This window comes from Vanessa tameamea, chromosome 22 (genome assembly GCF_037043105.1).
Source record: "Vanessa tameamea isolate UH-Manoa-2023 chromosome 22, ilVanTame1 primary haplotype, whole genome shotgun sequence".
Taxonomy (NCBI): Eukaryota; Metazoa; Arthropoda; class Insecta; order Lepidoptera; family Nymphalidae; genus Vanessa; species Vanessa tameamea.
In genome coordinates, this window is record NC_087330.1 from 8,069,666 (window position 1) to 8,094,527 (window position 24,862).

The 24,862-nt window shown below is 31.3% G+C and overlaps 1 protein-coding gene across 7 annotated transcripts in view; it reads left to right on the plus strand.

Moving 5' to 3' along the window:
- Window positions 1-24,862, plus strand: part of LOC113403631 (mucin-2-like) — a 54,516-nt gene that overhangs the window by 18,590 nt on the left and 11,064 nt on the right. For all 7 annotated transcript variants that reach the window (XM_064218425.1, XM_064218428.1, XM_064218431.1 and 4 more), the window contains exons 2-4: window positions 21,197-21,249; window positions 23,849-24,123; window positions 24,397-24,556. In XM_064218425.1, coding sequence (XP_064074495.1) covers window positions 21,217-21,249; window positions 23,849-24,123; window positions 24,397-24,556 — 468 coding nt within the window. In that variant the 5' untranslated portion in view covers window positions 21,197-21,216. The remainder of the gene's footprint in view (window positions 1-21,196; window positions 21,250-23,848; window positions 24,124-24,396; window positions 24,557-24,862) is intronic.

Here is a 24,862-nt window from a genome sequence, read left to right on the forward strand (position 1 = left end):
AAAGTTAATTAATTTTCTCAAACATTAAGTGATATTAATATGATTACACAAATTTCACATAAAGAAATTTAAATGAAACCTTGAAATTATTGTACTGGTACATTTTTGCTTTATTTATGGTTTCTTTGTTTAACAAATCATTATTAAACATTCGTTTTTGAGATACGAATAACGAGCCGTTTAATTTTTTACATCACAGACATGCGTATGACTTTTGACAATTCTACCATTAGTAAACAAAACGAATCCTTTCTTCAAAACGGTAATCGGACATTGATTCATTTGGAAGAAATAACATTGATTTAAACGAAATTGTGATGACTTTAAGTAGGCATCAAAAATGCCATTCTGTAAGAATTCACTCTGTATCCCACGCGTGTAATGTTTACAACCGATCAACGGTGATACGCCATTTTGATACGTGTATCCTATAGATTTTATAATTATTATAGTTAATATCGCTTATGACCTTCTGACATTTCACGCTAGTCTTCTACGTTGAGTTTGAAGCTTCTTCTTACAATATAGTTCTTATTATATTGATTTGCATTTTTTTTTTCCGAAAATAAGTCACTACGATACATTTTAAAATGACTTTAATATCAAACGATTAAGATATATTTTCTTGGAACTTATAAACTACTTAGTGGTTGATATTTTAACGCACATTTAATTCAAAAAACATGCTTATATAATTAAAAACGAATTCAACCACGGTCAAGAATATCGCTTCAACAAAAGTAACGTCCTCAAATTCTTGACCTTATAAATACCAATCTAAGTCCGTTTAACATAATAAAAAAAAACAAAGTTACCTTGACAATAAACGATGAGACGAATTTTATCATGATTTTATTAATGTGCTAAGAATAAATAACATTAGTGTGGTCGTGAAATAGTACACGTTTATGTCAATAATGTGTTTTAAAATATTATTTTTAATATTAAATTTATTAATTTGTTTCTACGCATCAATCGAACACAACTGTATTAATTTGAATTCTGAACGTGTTATATCTTACTTTTAATTGTGTCAAATATTGTCTCGTCAATATCATATAAGACTAAAATTACACGAAGGAGACTGTTCATTATTCCAAATAATATTTAATATATTATTCGTTAATACTATGTAATATTGTAATATAATCAACTATGTCGAAACACACTAAAATTAAAACGTTGCTTTGTACCATTGACGCTTTAGGATTTAAAGTGGTCCAGTGTAATTACAAGCACAAGGGACATAAAAACTGGATTCCATGGCTAGTGGCATAATGAATGTACAAATCTCAGATATACAGCTTAAATTAAATGAAAATATTTATATTACCTGTTGACTAAGTTCAATGTCATGGATAGCTCCTGTCGTAAATAAATAGTTCTAATGCGTTCCTACCATTAAACTTTAGATAAATTACAGGTAAAATTGTCAATTTTTCTCGCTACGGAACATCAAAAAAGCAGTGCTGCATTTTTGTATATTGCATTTTAGTAACTAGTTTTTTAATAACCTCTATAACACGAGACGAAAGTTGCAAAAATATCGATTAAAAAAATAACATTTCTTATTTCTAACACAATCGTAATCAATTCTAAGTATATATTTATTTGAAAATATTGTTTAAAGTCAATGTGAGGAAGCTTTACAGTAATTTAAAATAAATTTATGACGTATTCTGTCGACATAACCTTAAAATAGGGAATATCCTTAAGCAAGTTTCAGATCAAACTGTGTCAAGTTTAAAGCGTAAGAAATAAATCGTACCCTACATGTGGATAAACGGATATTCGACCTGAACTTTTGTATTATTGATTTTACTTTTAAAATCGTAATAAGCAACAAACACACAAAAGAGGCAACTATTCGAAATTAGAATACCTTTTAAAATAAGATATTCCTAACAAAAAATACGATAAAACAAAAAACAATATACTCATTATTATTATATTTAAAATTAGAATGTTATTAAATCATGTCAAAGTTAAAAAAAAACATTGCGATACAGGCATTTTTTTTTTATTTAATGGTTACAGATAAATAAAGGTTACGTCATTCTGATCGATGTCAATGAAAGCGAAATCTTCTTAGATACGTCTCGATCGAGACAAACAGTCGATCACAAGAGAAAGCACGTACTCATTGTGGGAAATAGGTTTAAGTTTATTGCGATATGTGTATAAAGGTGACGATTGCACAATTTTCTTTCTATTTGAATTAAATGTAATATATTATAAAATTTTCTGACACTAGATATACAATTATATACATATTTATAATTTAATTTATATGTGACAATTATTATTTAATAATTCATAATAATAATTATGATTAGACCTTTTTTATGACAACACGGACCCAACAGCAAAAGGGCACACAGAAAGGTCACTGTGGTCTATCGTAATTAACTTCATTGAAAAAGCCCCACAAGATCCTGCAATTTTATTTAAACTAGATTCCGTGGTCTAATTTATAAAATTAGTAATGCTATTTACAAATCTATAAAAGAAAGTCAACACAATAAAATAATAGAACAATACAAACCAATAATCATAAATCACAGACAAAAAAATATTACAAGATGTCGCCAAGCCTTTATTATCTGTGCCGTTATGTCACACGCTTACAATAGTGATAATATTGCATAATCTGTGAATGAATGGGCTGACAGATGCTTACTAAGATCGATAGTCGATCTAAGATTTGAATGTGATTTTACATTAATTTTATTATGTATTACATGAAATATTTTCTATTGCTACATAACAAAAAAACTGTAAGGATTTTTTTTTTTCTCATAACATTTTAAACCGTCTTTAAACTGAATATTAGTTCTATAACTCTTTTCGTATTTTGTCATTTTAATTGTTTTTAGAATACCTGCTCATTGTTTTTATGATATATGAAAGTGATTGCCCATTGAAATCTGCAGCACCAAGGGTCTTGCAAATGCGATGCCGGCCTTTAAGAAATATGTACGCTCTTGATGGTTTCCAAATCGTATCGGTTCCTAAAAACCGCCGGCTAAAGCTAGTTCCATAGAGTGGTTGTGCGAGGCCGAAAATGCCTTAAAAATCGCGCTTTTGTGGATTTTCGGACATCTATGATACTATATTAACAAATTTTATCCTTTATTTTACTACATGGTCAGGAATATTACATATTATTAAAAATAATAAAATTAACAATGACATAAACTGATTGTCTCTGATAAGTATTTGACAGCGCGCCAGAAGGCAAAGTTAGTGTTGGGTCTAAGTTAGAAGACTCTCTAATCAGTATATAAAGTAAATAGTTACTATTTAAGCAAGACTAAAAACTGAATAATGATAATTAAACATACATTAAGATCACAAACTTCCGTCTCTCACTACACACTCGTATATTACACGTGTTCTCTGAAATAGAAGACATTCTAACGGATCGAGACATTCTTCGCGAAAGAAAAACTCACTAGAGCTGAACTTCTTATAAATCAGTACATTATTTGTAAAACTAGAGACTGTTAGTAGTTTTTTTAGCTTCGTAGGCATAAATACAAAAACGTTTTAATAAAACCCTCTAGAAATTTAATTAAAAACGTGTTTATTATGAAATAGGTATACATCTATATTTGGTATGTTAAATAATTATCATCAAAACCCACATATCTATAGTAACCTCAATTTTATTAGTTATTGATTCGTTTGAGATGTAAGTGACCTCTGACCTTATTCTGTTATGGTATTTTTTTATAAACATATAATATTTCATCAAGCAATTTTAGCGAATACCATAAAAACTAATTCGCTTTTAAACATATTTGATAAATAACAGGCGATAAAAGAGATCCTGGTCTTGACTTTTTTTAATCTGTGCATAAAATTATTTTCACTCGACAACATACTGTGCCAGACGTTTGTCATCTGTATATATATATTTTTTTTTTTCCCGCTCATTAGAAATTATAGTCACTAGAAAACCCGTAATTGGTTGGGTTTTGTTAACATATTTAAATTTTAAATTATTTATGTCATGTTGTATTCTTTTAACTGGCAACAGATATTATTTTAAGGATAAAAATAACGTTCGATTGTTGTATTTAAAAAATGAATATTAAAATGTATATTTATTTAAAAATAAAAGCATCCGATTTGCTTAATGATAATTTTACATTTTTAAATCAATGCTATCATTTATATACTAAAGATAAAAATTGAAAAAGTCGACTCTATATTTTCGGCCTTTGTCATTTACATAAAAAAATAAATAGTATATGTAACTGAATAAACAAGCCACGCCCACATCCGTGTATCATTAGACAATTATTATCAAATGAAAACATTAGTGTCATAAATTTCGCATATGTCAAGGTTGCCGACCACTAGCGACCTGTTTTGATATTTTACATTAATTAAATAAAAAATGGTTTTCGGCTAGTTATACCTACTATTTTCAAGGATTTTTATTTGATTTTTTATATTAAATACGATATTGATTCAATTTGCATATACATCTGTCATTAAGTTTATAAACATATATATTTGATGACCACAGTAGAAAATAGTTAAGTTTATTTAATTGACAGTTCGTTAGTTGGATTTTTTTTTTTTTTAGAATTGTGAAATTATCACAAAAAGCACCCAAAAATATATTCAATGTTTTTATTTCAAAAAAGAAAAAACTAATTATTTTTTACTGTTTCTGAAAAAATTGTAAAATTAGGAATTTTAAGCACACTAAGCTCAAGTAGTTTTACCTTTACTTTGGGTATTAGGTATCAGGTATTAGGTATCAGTATTAGGTATCATATGGCTAAATTGTAATTATCTTATCATTTAGTCAGGACGTTAACATCGTTTAGTCTTCACGGTGCTTAATATACGCAAGACTCCCCGAAGAGATGAAGTGTATACTACTTTTTTCGGGGTTACCCAGGCACACTAGGTGCCGGTGGGTCGCACACTCTCAGCTTGATGCGGGGGAAAAGCGTAAATTGCATTTTTCCAGCGAGATAAAAGCGGACGTTAAACGATAGTAATCATAATAAAATTTTAGATAAGATTAATGTAATGATATTATAAAACCGATAACAGTTTTACAAGAAAATGAAAACCATTAAATCACTTTGTAGATTGAAATCTACATTAATCTATTAACTAATAAAAAATGGAAACAAATTTAAACCTAATAAAATATTATAGACATTAAAATAAACTATCAACTTTATAATAATGACGTATTATTAATTACTTACAAAAGTAACGTTGCTTAACACAAGTAAAACGCTAAGCGGATTTTGATGGAACTTTGTAAGAATTCAAACGACTTACTTAACTGTAATCTATTCTGTCGTACCTCATTCTAAAATTGTACCTTGTTGTTATGCGATGAGTTTCGACTTTCCTCTTACAGAATACCTCTACAGTTCAAATCAATCAAAATATATAAATCAATAAGATATATAATGACAATATACATGCCGTTTATTTTATTTTTTTAATTTGGTTTAATCGATTGATTTAATGAAATTAATTTGCAATTAGAACGGAATTAAACATTAAAATCAAGTCAAACGATTGTAGATGTAATATAAAACTTTTTTTGAAATATTAATAAATACCTTTGGGAATTCTATACAATTCACAACTCTACGTGAATAATTATTTCTTTAAACTGTGATCGATGTTTCGAAATAAATCCGTTTACGGTTTTTAGCGGTTCTGTGAGAAGACGTCTCCATTGTCCCAGTGTTACTGAAATGACACCCACAGTGTTACACAACGGTGCGGCCATTGTCTTAATTTACCGCAATATTTTAAATTCACCCTTGAATATTTCATGATACATCTTAATATTACGGATAAACTGTGGGAACGGTAACTCTGATCGAAATTTATACAGATCTAAATTTTACGCGCGTCTTCGCCCGCTTATTTTGTCAGATACATATAGTACGCTATATCAGGTAAGATTTTACTTCCACGATCATAGAACTGTCCTAGATTCAAATCCTTGATCAAATGTTAGGTTAGGTTAGGTTAGGATGTCTCTTCATTTGCGTGACATTTCTCATTTATATACTAACCATTTAACCAATGAGGTGCTTATAATAAGTTTATTCTAGGGTTATAATATAGTAAGCTCTTAAAGGGGAAATACGATAATCTGCATCTTAAAGTCCAAACAAAGCAAAAAGAGCGGAGATGGCCCAGTGGTTAGAACGCGTGCATCTTAACCGATAAATTCGGGTTCGGGTTCTCGTGCTCGGCGGTAAAGGAAAACTTCGTGAGGAAACCTGCATGTGTCTAATTTCAACGAAATTCTGCTACATGTGTATTCCACCAAAGCGCATTGGAGCAGCGTGGTGGAATATGCTCCAAACCTTCTCCTCAAAGGGAGAGGAGGCCTTAGCCCAACAGTGGGAAATTTACAAGCTGCTAATGTAAAGCAATACGTATTTAATTAAAAATCTTCAATATAATGGTCGACCTTGGAATATATTGAATAAATGTGATGAGCAAGAATATGAAGTACAGGGATTTTGTAATGAAACATCGTGAGAACAAAAGATTATTGAGTAAGACATTAGAAACTTACATACATTATCGTAAACATATCGTTGCGAAGCGTTTAATATGCTTAAAATTATTCATGGATACTTCAAATGTATTTATTAAATATTTATGTTTCGAGTTTCAAAAATATCTCTAATGTACTAAGAGGTATTACTAAAATTTTAGTTAATATTCACTACCACTTCTATGCATTTTTAGTTTCATTCGTAATTAAGTATCCGATACGACCACACCTCTGATATGATGATAAGTATTAAGGAAAAAAAAAACACGCAAGGTTTCTGGCCGTAGTCATAGTAGGGTATGGCTTGTTCCACCACATTGATCTATATATTACTTAATGGAAGAGTTTTGTGCAAGTTCGTCTGGGCACCCATTCATGAGATATTCAACCGCCGAACAGCAAAAATTAGTATTGTTGAGTTCAGCTTTGAAAGACGAATAAGCTAGGGACATTAAGGACATCTTAGCTCCCAAGGTTGGTGGCGCATTGGCGATGTAAGGAATGCTGAACATATCTTACAGCACCAATGTCTATGGCCAACAAGTTACACTTACCATCAGGTGGCCCATTTGCTCGTCTACCTTCCTATACTATAAAAAAAACAATACGCACACATACTATACACATGTGGCACAATATGAACCGACGTGGACGATGGTTTTTTTTATTTACCTCCAAGCATGAGATGAAAAAATACAAATTAATTATAATATTTTATTGAATTTGAACCGACAGCCTCAATAAGTATCCTCATATAGTATATGCAAATTTACGCTTGTCACGTCGAAATCGAGTCACGTCATACCATGTCACGTCAATAGACTACACCCAAAGCAGTTGAAACTGTGAAGCGTAGCTTATTAAATACTAAAAAGTTTTTTGGAAACGCGGTGGATCTTCCGTTGTTCCAGAGCCTGGGGCTCATAACCGGGGCAACTGCTCTGGCGATTCCACGATAGAGATTCCAACGAGTTAACAATTTAAATATATTTAGGCAATCAAATTATAATTATATTACTAATTACTATTTTATAAATTACTGATGAAAGAGTGAACATTTTATTGACAAACCTGACTGACAGAAATTAAAACGTTTAAATTAATTTGTAAATTAGGTCCTCTGTTGCTAAAGGGCCTCCATTCCTTTGGGGCCCCGGGCCCTTCAGACCTTTAAATCTGGGTTAGAATCGTATGTGTATTCGTTTAGCAATTCCTTCAGATAAGAATTACAAAAGCATCTCCTCATTCACTAGTATATATTTTTAAATGAACTGCGATTATCTTATATTTAAGATAACATCAGAAACGAATGCACGTTTTTAGCATACTCACATAAAAGGTCCCGGTCGCACGGCAAAGGTTATGTTCATCAAATTTCGATATTATGATAGCTTATTTAATATTATACAAATTGATTTTGACGGGATTAGTTAATCTTTTATGAATACTTCTTTGATTATATCTAATTTTCAGTTTACTAATGGTCGAGATGTTTTGAACCGATTACTTTAAAACTCTGAAACGTATAAACATAACTAGTATTTATGTTTATACGTTACAAATTTAAATTTTAAGAATGCTTGGTAACAACATATGATTTTATCTATAAATTTTATTTAGAAGGTGATTAGTAAAAAAATGCTGTCTCTTTCTATCTCTTGTCAAATCAATAATATCAGAAAGAGACAAATAATTGTGTAACTCGATGAAAAAACATGTCTTCCAGTAGACGTATATAATTTGATACGTCTGACATTTCAACTTTATAATAAGCAACTTTAACATTGTTACCCTCTCGGTAAATGAGCTGGTATCTGACGATCAACGCAAGCCCCGCACGCGCTCATTGGTCAAATCAAATAGCGCGCGTTCCCGATTTCCTGTTACATATTTCCGTCCCTTTTCATGATATGAAACCCACTCCCACATATTGCAGGACAGTCAAATAAAAGAGGCTACACATAAAAAAAAAATGTTTGTCCAATTCTTCTAATGGCCAACAATAATGTTTAATTTTTATTGGCAATTTAAATTAACAACATATTTTTACAGTCAGACAAAATTTATAATTTCCTAAGGTACAGACGCAGCTCAATGCTTGTAAAGCCACCAGAAACAGTATTATATATTTTATAAATGATTACAATCATTAATCTTAACATTTGAACTCGACCACATTACTATTATATGAACTTTACAAAGCTTACGATGTGTTCTTTGATAATATTTAGAATGTGAACCTCACGCTGAGGCTTAAATATAATTATATACATTTCATTTGTTTCAGAAACATATATTTGTCCAAGGTAACATTTCATAAGGCGTAGTGATTACGAAGATTTTATTATTATTTCAACATTTCGCACCGTTTTATCGTGAAGTTTAAGAAGGAATATATTTATATAAAATTCTGATATTCCAATATTTAAATTTAGAACGCTTATAGTACGCGTCAATTTCTTGTACAAGGTAATAAGTATAAAGCCAAATAGAACACATGGGTAACAAAGAAGGTTCTAATACTATTTGACGTCGTTCATTTCGTATATAAATATAAATAGATACATTTAAAGTAAATATAGAGATTTTTTTATAAGACGTAATTGTATCTATACAAAACTATACAAACTTCATGAAATGCTATACTAATGTAGTAATTACTATTTCGCAAACGCCCTTATAATATGGGCTTTGTGGTTTATCGCTAAGTATTATTAACTATTTGCAACAACAGTTCTTAAGGCGTGTGATGAGTTCACTGAACGTAATGATACAATATTTGTAAATCCATCACCGTATTTATCAGATCAGCCATTTTTGTGAATTATTTAAATTTCGATGTTCGATCGGAATGATTCAATCAAAATTTGTCCTTTGAGTAAATCGTAAAGAATCAATTTTTCAATTACGATGTTTTGCTCAAACATTACCACAATAAACGAGTGACTTTTAGTATGCCAAACTTATATTCATATATTTGTACGTAGGAGTACATTGTTTTTGCCTTATTATAAATTCATTTATATTTAAGTACCTACCAAGATTCTTTCTTACACTTTCTAATGTTTTAGTAGAAAATGTTTTTGACGGAGTCTTTTTGTACCATATAAGTATTTAGGTATATTTTGTTTTGTATAATAAAGTGTTAAATAAATAAATACATAAATCATTTTCTAATAAAGGCTCATGACAGTATTTCACGTGTAAAATATGGATTAATATTATAGTACATGAAGTGTATCAAAACGCAAAGTACCTGTTTTGATACACTAATGGTTGAACTTTACATGAGTTTCACATGTGACGTTGACCCGAATACCTAAAAGGTCAACACATTCAGATCCACAGATTAAATAATTATTATGTCAAATTAAATTAAAAGAAAATTACCGCTTAGTCAATAAGATACCGGCTGAATGGATAATTAATTTTATTATGCAATTATGAACCGACTTTAGTAATGCTATTTCGTATTAACTTTAAGTTCTAAGGATCAAAATGTATATGTATGTGATATTTTTACATAGAGTATGAATTCCACAATATTGTTTTTTTTTTTTTTTATTTATTTGATGAAGGCGAAAGATCAAATGAACTGCCTAGTGAAAAGTCATCATTGCCCATAAATATAAGCACCGAATGTTGCTTTATCACCTGTATATTGTAACGTATCTGTAAATTGTATGCAGTCATATCGTGAAAATGGACGGAAGTGTGTAACAGGCAGCCGGATAAGCGCGCGTTATTTTATTTGACCAATGAACGCGCGTGGTTCTATCACTACCCGGGAGACTATAATATGAATGCTGCTTTATAATAACGTAACGGAGATACGTCAGATTCTACGAATGTCATAGGTTAGCGGAGCATATAGGCCACCTGATGGTAAGTGGTCACTACCGCCCATAGACAATGACGCTGTAAGAAATATTAACCATTTATTACATTGCCATGCGCCACCAACCTGGGGAACTAAGATATTATGTCCCTCATGCCTGTAGTTACACTGGCTGAATATCGCTGCTTGGCGGTATTATATAAAATGAGTAACTCCACTAAGTCAATACAAAAGTTTGTAAAATTATATTATACGTAATACATGAATAAACATGTATTAAACAAATGAATAAGGATATTATTGGATAATCTTTTATAATCGGTATTCTTAATGTATATCTATTTATAAGATTATTAATAATAATAAACCAGTAAGTTGATTGTATGTAAATACATTTATTTGTGATTGTAAGTTACAAAAATAACAACAACGTAAACAAGTAACTTCGATTGTATACAATACATTATTTATTATTAAATAAATATCTATTATTAAGGAATGATAATTCAAATATACCCGTCTGTCTTTATGTACATATGTTCGAATAGACACTCACTCAAATATTTGTATATTAATTCAATTCACGAACAGACAGATTGATTCTTTATAATATATTTATCTATAATTTTGTAAGACATTTGCAGATATAATATTACATGATTAAGTAAACCGATCATCGTTCCTTGACACAGTCATACATACATTTTGCATAATATCTCATGCTTTTTTTTTTTTATGGCATTGGTTGGCGGACGAGCATATAGGCCACCTGATGGTAAGTGGTCACTACCACCCATAGACAAAGGCGCTGTAAGAAATATTAACCATTCCTTACATCACCTATGCGCCACCAACCTTGGGAACTAAGATGTTATGTCCCTTGTGCCTGTGAATACACTGGCTCACTCACCCTTCTAACCGGAACACAACAATACAGTGTACTGTTATTTGGCGGTAGAATATCTGATGAGTGGGTGGTACCTACCCAGACGGGCTTGCACAAAGCCCTACCACCAAGTAAAATTGCTTTATAAAGAACGGGACAACATTAATATGGTTCATGTGTCCCTCAAAACGACATGTACTCGTTTGTTTATCGTTTAATTTCAATGTTATTTTATTTTTATCAACTGTGAAAGAAAGTTTCATTGCATTAATTTTTTTTTTTTTAATAATATTTTTAGAAATGTTTCCTTTGTCACTTAATTTTTTTGTCTTATTACTTATTTTATCTTACTAAATTAAAATGTTTTTTTTTATTCAATTCTATATGAATTTTTCTAAACAGTACTTGTATCCGATCGCGTCTTTGCCTTTGTATGAAGCGGAATGTGTTAAGTACTCTATGTTTAGGTACAACCGTATAATCGTAACAAAGGGTAAGTACTGAGTTTGTTGCCGGTTCTTCTCTATACTGGTACAATAGGTAGAATCTACTTTCCGAACCGGTGGTAGCTTTACATTTAACTCACACTGTAATGTATTGATTCAAAAGTGCTTTTATGAGCCTACATGAACAAAGAATATATTGATTTTGAGTTAGAAAAAAAAAACTTACTTTTGCATATATAACTTTAATTAGGGTTTATAATCGACTATAATTATTATCATCTGATACTAAATTTTTTCTGAGCAAAATGTTATTTAAGCGAGACAAATATCTATTAATGGAATATTGTTATAATCGAAACTGTTTATTTTTTTTTTTTATGTGATTATTACGTTTTTATTCATTTTACAAAATATGATCCGGCAGTCTCAACTGCATAAGGAAATGTATTATTATAATCTTTGATGACTGTACAATTGTACATACATATATTTATATAAACTGCTTAATGAATCTAATGTTTAAATAATAAGGCTGTATATCACGAGGTTCTAGGTATATGATCTACTATGGTGACTCCACCCACTAATCAGATATTCTACCGCCAAAGAGTAGTACTCAGTATTGTTGTTTTCCGGCTAAAGGGGGGTGAGTCAGTGTAACTACAAGTTAGTTTCCAAGGTTGGTGAAGCAATGGCGATGTAAGGAATGGTTAATATTACAGTGCCTTTGTTTATGGGCGGTGGTGACCACAAACCATCAGGTGGAACATTGAATTGAATTGAATCATAAAAATAAAAAAGTACAAATCACAGTTAGAGTAGAGTTAAAAAAGTTGTAACATCCTCTAAACCTATCCTGTTGAACGAGGATTATTCCAATATACTGCTCTATTGCAGGTTGGTGGACTGCAATGATCTGATGAAACCCTCATACACTGCGAATACACAAAATTCGATTAGAGTGGTGGAATCTCTAAAAAATCAAGATAATATTGCTTTAGTCAGCATTGCATTAACTAGCCGGTACTTTTATTTATAAAATAATGATTGTCGTTACAAAATAATGATCGGGATGAGTCAAGAGAGTCCTTAATTATGCGTCTGATATGCGGACGTCAGAAACTGAGTTGTAATTTAATTCTTGCACAACTCTAAGGGCAATGAGCACAAATTTGTTCAACAAGAAGTTAATGGCCCTGGCATATAAAGTACTTGGTTCATAGTTTTGTTAACGTAATTTGGTTTTGATAATTTGTAATTATGTTTATTATTGTATGCAGGTTTTGTTTTGTGGTTAGAGTGCGTGCTTCTTAACCGATGATTGCGGGTTCAAGCCCAGAAGCACCATTGAATTGTGCTTAATTATTGTTTACTATAATTCATCTCGTGCGAATGGTGAAAGAAAAATAATCGTGAGGAAACCTACCTAATATTAACCAGAAGGCTTCGACATACATATTTATGCGTAATTTTGCATCAATAGTAAAATACAGCTTGTGGTTTTTTAATATAAATTGTTTTTATTTAAATAACAACTAAAATTCCGAAAAGATTTTTTTTATAAACAAAAATAAAACTTTAAAAAATATTATCATATATAATCGTTTATGTTAATTTTTATGTTAAAATAATTATTAAACTTCTTACAAATTATATTCTATAAAAATACATATATATTTCAATATATTTAATATTTACAATATCGTGAATTCAATAAAAATATACGTACTATTTCAGATCGTATGCGCAGAAAATCTTACTCACGCAAAAGTCGTGAAACTAAAATAAACCCAAGATTAGGGTCCAGGTTAACCACCACTGTTTCGAACTGTAGATTTTATAACGCAACACACGATTATTTAAGAATTTTTATTCGAATAGACGTAATGAAAACATAATTATACATAAGTGTGTTTGTATGCGATGTTGCGACATTCTCATAAATAACATTTTATTCTGCATAATTACAATATGCGTAAGAAAATTCTTTGCGAGATTGGAATTTTTTGTATGAATCACATTCAACTCTTATATTAAAATTACACGCATTTTGTTACTAGCACCTGGTTAATGTCATCATCCTCATCATATTTGGGGTCGGCGCAGCGTGTCTTTTTCTTCCATACTTCTCTGTCTGACGTCATCTCACAAGTAACATTATTTCCAGCTGTATCATTTTCATACCTGGTTATTTTATACAAGTCAAATCGAAATCCTTTAATTCGTTTAATATAGAAGCATTACACTAACTTATTGATAGTCAAATTAAACACTGCCACCGCTTCGGAAAAGAAAATACCCTGAACTGAAAAGAAAAGGGGAAAGAAAGTTAGAATTACAATTTAAACGTATCGTTCGTAACTACAGGTACACGAAACATAACATTTTAGTTTCCAAGGCGCAGTGGCGATATAAGGAATGATTAATATTTCTTACAGCGCCATTGTCTATGGTCGATGGTGGTCACCATCAATCAGGTGGCCCACTCGCTCGTCCGCGAACCTATATCATAAAAATAAAAAGTTGTCGAATTGTAGACAAAAGAAAAACCTGAAAACGAATAGAAAACCTTTCGTAGTTTCAAAGTCACATATTTGTCACGTAAAAACTTATACTACGGTTATTCGTTACTCAAAAACGATAGTTTGAACAACAATTCGTTGAATATAACAGGTTTTAATGAACCGTATGAACGTAATTTTTTATCTAAACGAAATTATATAAAGTTATCATTGGTTTAGAACCGAGATTGATCTGAGAACAGGCATCAATCATAAGTTACTATTTTCCTAGATTAAATAATATACTGTTAGTTATATGTTAGTTAACTGTTAGTTAATGGCTGGTTTAACTACATTTATTGTGATATCTTTGTGAAGCGACAGAAAGGTTTTTTTGTGCAATACTGAGTAACTACTGAAATATTTATATTACTTTGTAACGTCGTTTTAATTGATTAATGAACACATAACATTTGCATAGTGTGTAACTCTTCAGCTTTTAAGCTTGGATTATAATAGTTATGACGTAACTCTGCTAACAAATTTTTAACGATTTATACGCAAACGGCCCATACTTGTATACAATGGCATATTTAAAAGACCAATAGAGCTATGGAAGTCATCTTAATTCAATCGGTATCACTCGCCCCCTCGCCCGAAGACGCTGATAAAACACACAAAGCAAGGACGAAAAATTGTGAACAACGTCTAGTCTTAAAAACATGTCTATACTAATATTACAGAGAAGTAAAATTTGTATGAAGTGGGTAATCCCGGAAACTAAAGATCCAATTCCAAAAATTTCGCTGATAGAATGCTACATTGTTCCTAAGCGCTAAAGGGGTATAAATTATATTTATATCATATAATTTTGTTTATTAAATTGCACTCGTGCGAAGCCAGAGCATGTTACTAGTTATTTATAATAAAGATCACGGATACACAAGCAACGACCCTCAGATACACGATCCTAAGATTAATCATTCACGGTAAGATATTAATTATGAATATTTTACGAGAAGGTCCAGTGATTGAATACGTTAATCTTAGCCGAAGATATCGGGTTCGATCCCTCTGAATTTTCTTATGTTTTATTTGTATTGATAAAATTACTTTTGTAATAGGTGATGAAGGAAAATTTCTTGTTTTATTTTTTATTTTAGTAGCAAAGACCCATTTTAAGAAATTATAAATATTCTTTTTAACCTCCAATTAGCTTAAAGCTTTGCTAGGAATGGGGACGACTATACATATATACAGCCCAGAGGGTTAAGATTAAACCTGCGACTTATTAAATCGCCAAACGGCCCGTAAACCATTGGGCTATTTACGCTTCTTACCTTAATATATTCATTTTTCATGTATACCATAAAGGTTAACACAAGTGTTAGTTATGTATTTTTTTCGAAATGAGGTGTTACTGCACTTTAAGTTCTATACCGCTTAACCGGTATAATCGATGAATTATTATAATTTATCAACCATAAGTACGATTATATACGATTTTGTTTAATACAAATGTTACCAGTGATAAAAATCGAATATTCAACAGACAATTAATTTAAAACGATAAAGTTTCGATTTAAAAAAGTTAAGATGTATATGGTTGTTGTTGCAATCGAAATTATATAATATTCTGAGCTGATTCTCAATGTGGACCAGTCAGACCGGTCAGAAGGGTTTACGATGAGCCTCGGATGAGCATGTCACTTTGACCATGACACACAAACTCTTAAGCATGTAGTACCCGATCTTACAAAAAAATCATCTTCATTCAGCTTTAGTTAGGTAATAACATTTCGGCCAATGTCAGATTGTAAAAAAAAAAAAAATTTCGAAACACGACCATTATGGAAGCGAGGGAATTATGATATTTTTTACGCTGTCCGTATTGTGTTAACGTAACGATCTTTAATCTGCTTTCGGCGAACATTAATAAGGTTCGGTGTATTGTATGAATTTTATGGTGAAGTTTAACATTGACATCGTTTCGGAATCTTTACGACTTGCTTGATCTTCGTTCTGTATCAAGGATCGTATTGTATTATTAGTATGTGTTTAGTCATAATGTACGAATCTATGAACTGTTAATTTGATGGTGCAAATATCTTAAAACATTATTATATAAGAAGAGAAAATACCATTGTAATTATTGAAATTTAAGCTTATCTTAAATAAATATATAAATAACAGCGTAACTTTTCATTATATTCTTGTCGGTAGACCTTTGTGTCGCACGTGACATTGGCAAAATAATCTGCGCCCTCTTGGCACAAATAAAAGCCAAAACAAAAAAATAAAATAAATATACCTTAAAAGTTAAGAGGATTCAAAGTAAAAATTTAGACCTTCCTAAAGTTAATATTTTCGCTCATTAGATTATTTTCCTTTCCACTGATCATATACACGAACAAAACAACAACATAAATAATATTAGATTACATTGACTTCGTAATAAAAAATATTAGTTTCCAAATCCAACCATATACTTTAATTTTCATGTACACATCATTCAATTTCAACTCGTAAATATATGCAGATGTCTAGATATCGAGATAAGCAATATGTATCTTAAAACGGTCATCTTAAAGTGTAAATTACATCGAGCTTAGATATGATACTTACGTTAAAATAACCCTTGAACTTTGATAAATGGCACCGAAACTATTATCATCACATACGTTTCGTTGGGATCGACCTTTTCACAATTATTATTAATGTTATTAAAACTCTATCTGAGCTCAGTTTAACATTTGACATACATGTTCGGAAATCTAACATAATATCATTCTGTTTCCATAAATGACGATTACTTCATAATGAAATAGCATTTACATATATTTAGTATGTATCTCTAATAATAAATGAGATGAGATAATAAACTACTAAACTAATATACTTTATAATTATGCACATGTATTTTGATATATATTATATTTTTATTTGTGTATTATTGGGATGTAGTTATGTGTAGTTTATTGTTATATATTAGTATAAATATTCTTATATTATAGTCCTTATCTGCTCTCTCTATCTACTTCTGCGTTGACCTGTTTTCGTTCTAAGCTTCTATCACCGAAGGTTGTCCGTGTGAGATCGCTATAGACAATAAAACCGCCTTTTCGCACCATTTATATCAATTTTTTCTTGTTTCCCTTATGTATTCATGTGTTGTGCAATGAAGTATTTTAAATAAATAAATACATAAAACCTAAACCAGAATATGGATCTCGTTTCTAAGAAAGTTTAAGTATATAACGATTTAACCTGTGTGAACTTGAAAACTATGTATACAATTATTATGGAACATAGAACATATATAGGTAGAACATAACATAATGATAGGGTGGTACCCAGACAGGTCGTCAAGAGATAATTATGATGGGTCCCATACGATAGTACTAGGTGTGTATCGGATTGGACCGCATTTGAATCATCTGTACATCAAATGGGGAGAGATATGGGGGTGCGAACATATGGTGAGCTAAGGACAGACAATTTAGAATATATAAAAATAACTATAAAAATTAGTTATTATTTATTTATCTCTTGGCGAACCGTTTGGGTATCACCACATTACAAGTTCTACCCCCAAACAGCAATACTCAGTATTGTGGTATTCCGGTTTGAAGGGTGAGTGAGTTTAACAACAGGCACGGTTGGCTACGCGTTGGCGATGAAAGGATTAAAACAAAAAAATGATGATGCTGTAAAAAAAAATTATACACGTATATCATATTGTACATGACAAGTTAAGCAACAAAAGGTAATTTAAAAGTCCCTACGCTGTTGCATGAAATACTTTATATTTGCATTGTATACACGTAAGTAAAAAAAACTTGGGAACATGATCTTACGACAATCACAATCAATTATACTGTTCTCTATAAGTCAATCAAATGATCAATTGTTTCGTTATATATTAATATAAACAGTCCGTTACCCATTGCTCGACTAAATTGGAAAGCCTTTTGAGGACGTTTTGGAGTTCGTTTACATTTTGTCTTAATGTGGATTGATGGATCCATAAATGGCTGATTTTCATGACATGTAGGATTACATTTGGTGTTTCTTTTTTCGTCGTCGAATACGAGATGTAAAACTGATACTTAACAGGTTGCACTCGCAACCTTTGGTCCAGATTCATCTGCACTCTTCTCTTGTGGATGTAACATTGCCTGACGGTAAACATTACAGGATGTTACTTAGTAGTATTCTAATAGAAATTGAAAAGAGTAACTACTCAGTATATCAGCTTTTCTCGGTAGAATTTACATTCCAAATTGGTAGTAGTTTTACATCTAATGAATTCCTATAAAATTACGATACAGAAGTAAGCATCAATAGCGCAATAGTTTACGGGTAACATAGCGATGTAAAAAGTCAAAGGATCGATCCTGATCCCTTGGTTTGTTGTCGTCCCACTCCTAACACAAGTGATAACCTTTAAAGGAGGGGTGAACAGGAATACTAGTAATTCCTTAATTAATTTGGAGCATTGCTAATATTCTTTAAAAAAGAAGTGCTTGTACAATCATACTTAAATAAATCTGATTTTGAATCTTATTCAATGATTTGAGGGCATACCCCAATAACAGGGCGTCTATTTTTAAATCTTCTTATATCTTATGAGGCTTGTAATTGTTATTTAAGTTAGTAAATACACAATATACATACATATATAACTATATAATTATAAGCTTCACGCATGTAGTTCAATTACATAATAAAGGAAACATATGTTTATGTTTTGATTTTGAATATATCCGTGTCGAAAAATGCGGAAACATAGAAGACCGTGTTCCTCTGACCTCACGAATAGATCGATTATGGTTTACGTGATTTGCCAATCAAATTATCATCCTCGATTTTATTCACGACTATGGAATTTGTTAGTCAGATAAACTCAAACAAATTAAAGAACAATGTGTTCTATATTCAAGATATAAATAAACAAACTATTTTAAAAGTAAAGTTTAAATTTTATATACATCTTTATGTTTTTTTTTTAATATTTTAAAAAATAGAACAGCCAAATCTTAATTCAAAATCATTTGGTCGCCAGAAAATGATATAAAAATACATTCTAATTACGGTCTACTTACTTACACAAGGCAACACAAGTAGCCACAACTCTTATGTTGAAGACTATAATAATAGTATCTATACCACGCGATACGGTTTGAACCGGATACTTATGTTCCATTATGTAAGGAGGAGGCTTATTAATATAAATATATCAAGAACCTGACTACAAAAAACACCTGTCAAAGACATTGGTCTTACGTAACAGCCCTTAAGTTAAACATCATTACATTGACCTGTTGGGTAACAAAAAAAAAAAACATTTTACTAAAGCTGGGTCTACATTGGAATATTTTTAAGTATCGCATCGAGACATGGAATTTTATTGTGCTTGACTAAAGTTCATTCTCAAATTAGCCATATCGAGTTCAAACATCATATACCAAATTTCTAAAGTTCTCAAGATACTAGAAAGTATAGTGACGTATAGTAACTTACTTAATGGTCGAGAAAATACTAATTAAAAATACGGCCTCACATTTTATAATACACCTGTATTCAATTATTAGCCGGGTGATTTAAAGATACCGTTCGTATTGAAAAATAGCATATAATGTATCTAATGCAATCATATCCACGCTTATTAAGACTAACAGTCTAACAATAGACTGGCGTGTAAAATCCATTTAATGGAATGATGCGTAGCACAAATCGTTTTGTTATTTCATTGTTTGATATACAGTATCAAAATATAGGGGGACCATGATATAATGGACAAACAAACAAACTAACGATTACGATAAACGTAGGCGATGTAACGCAACGCGGACGATACGTCGCGTCGGAATATTAAATGTGCAACCTGCCTTATGTTGCTGAATCGTGACAAATCTTGCCAAACATTACGAAATAAGCTTAACATCTTCTATTATATGCAGATGCCACTTGACACTAATATGTCGAATAGCATCGCGGTATAGATCTATACACTCACGAAGGTGCGCCCCTCTACCTTAAATTATATTATTATAGACGAGTATTTGTGTGAGTAAGTGACGCTTTGGAATATATCTTAGTGTGCGTGAGAAGACTAAGAGTAATGACAGAAAAAAAATACAAATTAAATTACATGTATCAAAAAAAATAACTTTGGCTTTAAAGCGATTTCATCCTGCTGACGTTTATTTTGTAAAACCGTTTATGCAATATTGGAAGTTTTAATTTATCCAAACTTTGTCATCCACTGTCGTCTCATAAGTAACACAAAGTGTGGCTTCGGTCAATGACATTTTATCTAAAGGTGCGTTTTCTTGCAAAATGAGCGTCGTAATGTCTGGCAGCGATAATCTTTACACAGAATTATATCTTTCTCTACAAAGGATTTAATTACAAATATTCGTTTACTCGTAACGAGCAGTGACCACTGAGAACTACTCTTACTTATTACAATAAAATAAATATCACTGGATACCATATGCAACCTTGAAAATGATATTAACTTTAACAAAACCTCATTTTGTCATATATTAGTGACACAAGCCGGGCACTGCATGGGTGCGATTTATACGGTACCATGCGTTCTGCAAGGGATTTTATGGAGCTCCGTATCTGTAACCGAAACTATCGGGTATCCGAATCTATTCGTAAAAGATAAAAGATAATTTTGTTTCTGCATACACATCTTTACGTATTTATATTAACTATATCTAATATATTATTCGTATAGGTTTCTACATTATGTTTGAATTGTGACGATTCGTAATATAAAATTATTAATGCAATACAAAAACTTATTAATTATTTTGACATTTGTAATTAGAAATTTATTTAAATATCTATGATTATGGCAATTTTTTAAGATATTATTATTTCTATTTAATTAATTACCGTCATTAAAATGTATTCAATTAATATTATGATTTAATTCTTCATTTCCAGGGCCCCATGAAGCGGCTGTCATGCACATAGCGACACTGATTGCACTCGTGCAGGTTTGTATCCCATTACCACAATTTAATTTAACATTATAGTAAATTAATATACGATGACGTAATTTCATACACGTTCACATCAAAGTTTAAATGAATATTATTTACATTTCATAGTATCTAAATAATATTCACCTAGAATTCATTCATCTAGAATATTAGTTACATCTTATAGTACGTGATCACCTTTTTTTATATTTAACTTTTGGAACTAAGATGTTATGTCTGTGCCTGTAGTTACACTGGGCCGCTCACCCTTCCAACCGGAACACAACAATACCAATGATTCGTGTATATGTTGATGTTAGATTATATAAGCTGTTAACTACTTAAGAAGTGAACATTATTCAACTGGTCGATCAATTCAAAGATCGATGGTATATTATTATGTAACAACATGCTTGATGATATCACCCAATGCAACATAACCTACACCATAAATCTCCCAATTTATTCAACGTGTTGAAACTTAATGTAAATCCCATAAGCTTCGGTCATTGGGACACATGGTGCAACTTTAACTATATTTTCTAATCATTGAAAATTAAACCTTACTATGAAAAAAAAAAATAATGATTTTCCAAAACACATTGGCAATCTTTCGAAAAACAGTTTATACTTTATGAAATGTATATTTATATTTTGTACTAATATTATAAATGTGAAAGTACCTGCCTAACTCTTCACGCTTAATACCGCTGAGCCGATATAGATGAAATTTAGGTGTGGCGATAGTCCCGGGGGAGGGACATAGGGTACTCCTTTTGCCTCCAACCAACTCCTAAAATGTGAGCGAATTAAACTGGCGGCGTTCAAAATAAGAATTCAGAAGCATTTGAATGCTTAAAGAGCTGCTGTTTATGAAACAATATAACGCTTATATTTCTCAACTCAAAATAGCTGTAATCAGGCGAAATAATGCGTGAGAAGAAAAAAAACGCATTGTGTTCACAACTAACAATAATCTTATAGATAAATTGATAGCAACGTAGCCGACTTTACATAAATAAATCTCATAACTGTGTCGGTATTAGGTACACATGTAATTTTAATTTTATGGAGATTAATTGATAGTATTCTTAATTATAATAATTGGACGGTTTGAGAGCTATTGGGACATGTGAACGAGATTAGTTTTGTTCTGAGAAAAACACATGAGGTCACTTACGTGGTGTGGTTTTGTGCAAGCATGTCTAAGTGGGTACTATCCATCAGATATTCTACCGCCAAACAGCAATACACAGTCGTGGTCCGCTTTGAAGGGTGAGTGAGCTAGTACAATTACATAACATATTAGTTTCCAACGTTGGTGAGGCATTGATCATGTAATGGTTAATATTTTGCTTAAGGCACCAATGTCCATAGGCCGTGGTGATCACTTACCATACGGTGGTCCACTTGCCGCTTCGCCTACTATTTATAAAAAGAAGAAAGAAAAGAGGAAAGAAATTACCGCAAATCAACTGACCAGAATAGCATAATATTATCATTATTTCATAATATTGTATTCTTTATTTATCTTTCATTGATCTTTTCATTATTATCAAGACGAAAGTTAACCCAGTCAATCAAATATAAAGAATAATAGATAGACGTGTTGTTTTCAATGGCTAAACTGGCGTTGAGGTGTCCATGTTGAGTAAAAATTATAAAATACATCGCCTTCGAATAAGATATTCAAATTTAACTACTTCCGCATTTTAATCGTACTCGTAAAGAATACTTTTACTAAGGTCGTCTTGCCGATTAATATATACCATCAGTCTATTATTTTTCTTGCTTCTATGATCTAGACTTTTTCATTAAACTAAAGATGTAACAAATCTTTTTAGTTTTTTTGAAGTCATATTCGGATTCTAAGTTTGAACGTTGACTTCGGAATGCACGTAAAGCCGATGATTTTACCATTTATTGGGAACTCTATCTGATCGTATTAAAATACGGTCCTATTTGATTATGAGATTGGCACTGAGCGATACATTATCTCAATCGGATTTAGCTATTGGTCAGGATGACGTCACAGTTGCTTTCCTTTTTTTGTCATGACTACCACAATCTCCCATGTCAAAATATAATATGAAGAGATGCTCCAAAATGTGTGACTCTATTTTTTATAATATAATTTCCAAAAGTTGAAATAACAAATTGAAACAAATGAAGGTTGTGCTTAAATCAAACATAATGTTTCGACAATTCTCTTCAGTTTAGTTAACCTAGATGATCGTCTGACATCTAATTCATTCTACTTACTCAATTTTCATGTATTTTTTTACTTAAGTAACTAAAATACAATATATATTAAAATTGTAATAGTCTTTATATTTTAGTTTGTAATTTAATGATAATTATATTATTATCTAAATACAATACAAATGTAAATTACAGTTGATTATCTCATAGCACAGCCAAAACTAAGTCTAGAAAGCTGATATTTGGAACATAGGTATATTTTATAAAGTAATCGTCCTCTAAGAAATGTTTGTTGGAAATTAGAACGTTATTTATCGGAGGATTTGACACGAATTTCAAGTCGATCGACAGCTGTTTAATTAATATTAATGAATTGTATATATTATTTATTAATAATTTTTTTCCGCTGTAGCTGTCGCTCGCTACAGCTGTTTCAGATGTCGGAACGCTCACCGCAGCCGAGCTGAACCTTGAGCTGGCTGGAGATGGTTTATCACCATTTTTCGAAGATTCAAGTGGTGAAACTGGAGTCAATTTCGTGAGGGGTTCAAGAGCTGCAGATTCACCGCTGTCACCAGATATTGACGTACAATGTTTAGCAGATTATATTCAAGTCACGGTTGAATTCTCTGACATATACGATGGAATAATTTACAGCAAGGGCTTCCTGAACGATCCCAAATGCAAGTGAGTAATTTCGATGATAATAAATAACATGTGATACTAAAATTGTAGATTTTTATAGTCTAGAGGATCATTGATATCCGCTGGCATTCGAAATTTGAATTTAACTGAAATATTAAAAAAATATGAAAAAAAAGAAAATTGCTCGTACGCTATCCCGCGATTTAGTAAAATCATATTTAAAATTTAATCAATAAATCACAATTGTAATCTTTGTTTATAATAAAAAAAACATGCCAAACTTCATTCTAATCAAGATTATAATACTTTCTCCAGATACGTATCTTCCGGAGGCAGTCAATCTCGGTACTCTTTCCGAGTGCCATTGAATGGCTGTGGAAGCCGACCACTTTGCAATGCTTGCGGCACCATCGACAACGTCCTCGTGTTCCAAGGAGATGAATTAGTGCAAGGATCTTATGATTTCGCTAGAAAGGTATGAAAAGTAATAACATTAAATATTCTAATATTGGATACTGCTGGGCAAAGACAAAAAAAAATCCTCCACGATCCTCTAATGTCGATTGTTTGATAAATATGTAGGAGATTTTCATCAACACATATACATACGACGACGACATGCGACTTTTATCGTCGTAACCCTTGTTAAGCACGAGACGACACTAAGATCACGGGTGCTATTATGATCTGAAATCCTGCAAGATTTTTGGTTGGGCTTATTACTATAGAGTTTAATACCTTATTATAACCTCCATACTAAATTTACTAATTCCAAAAGTAA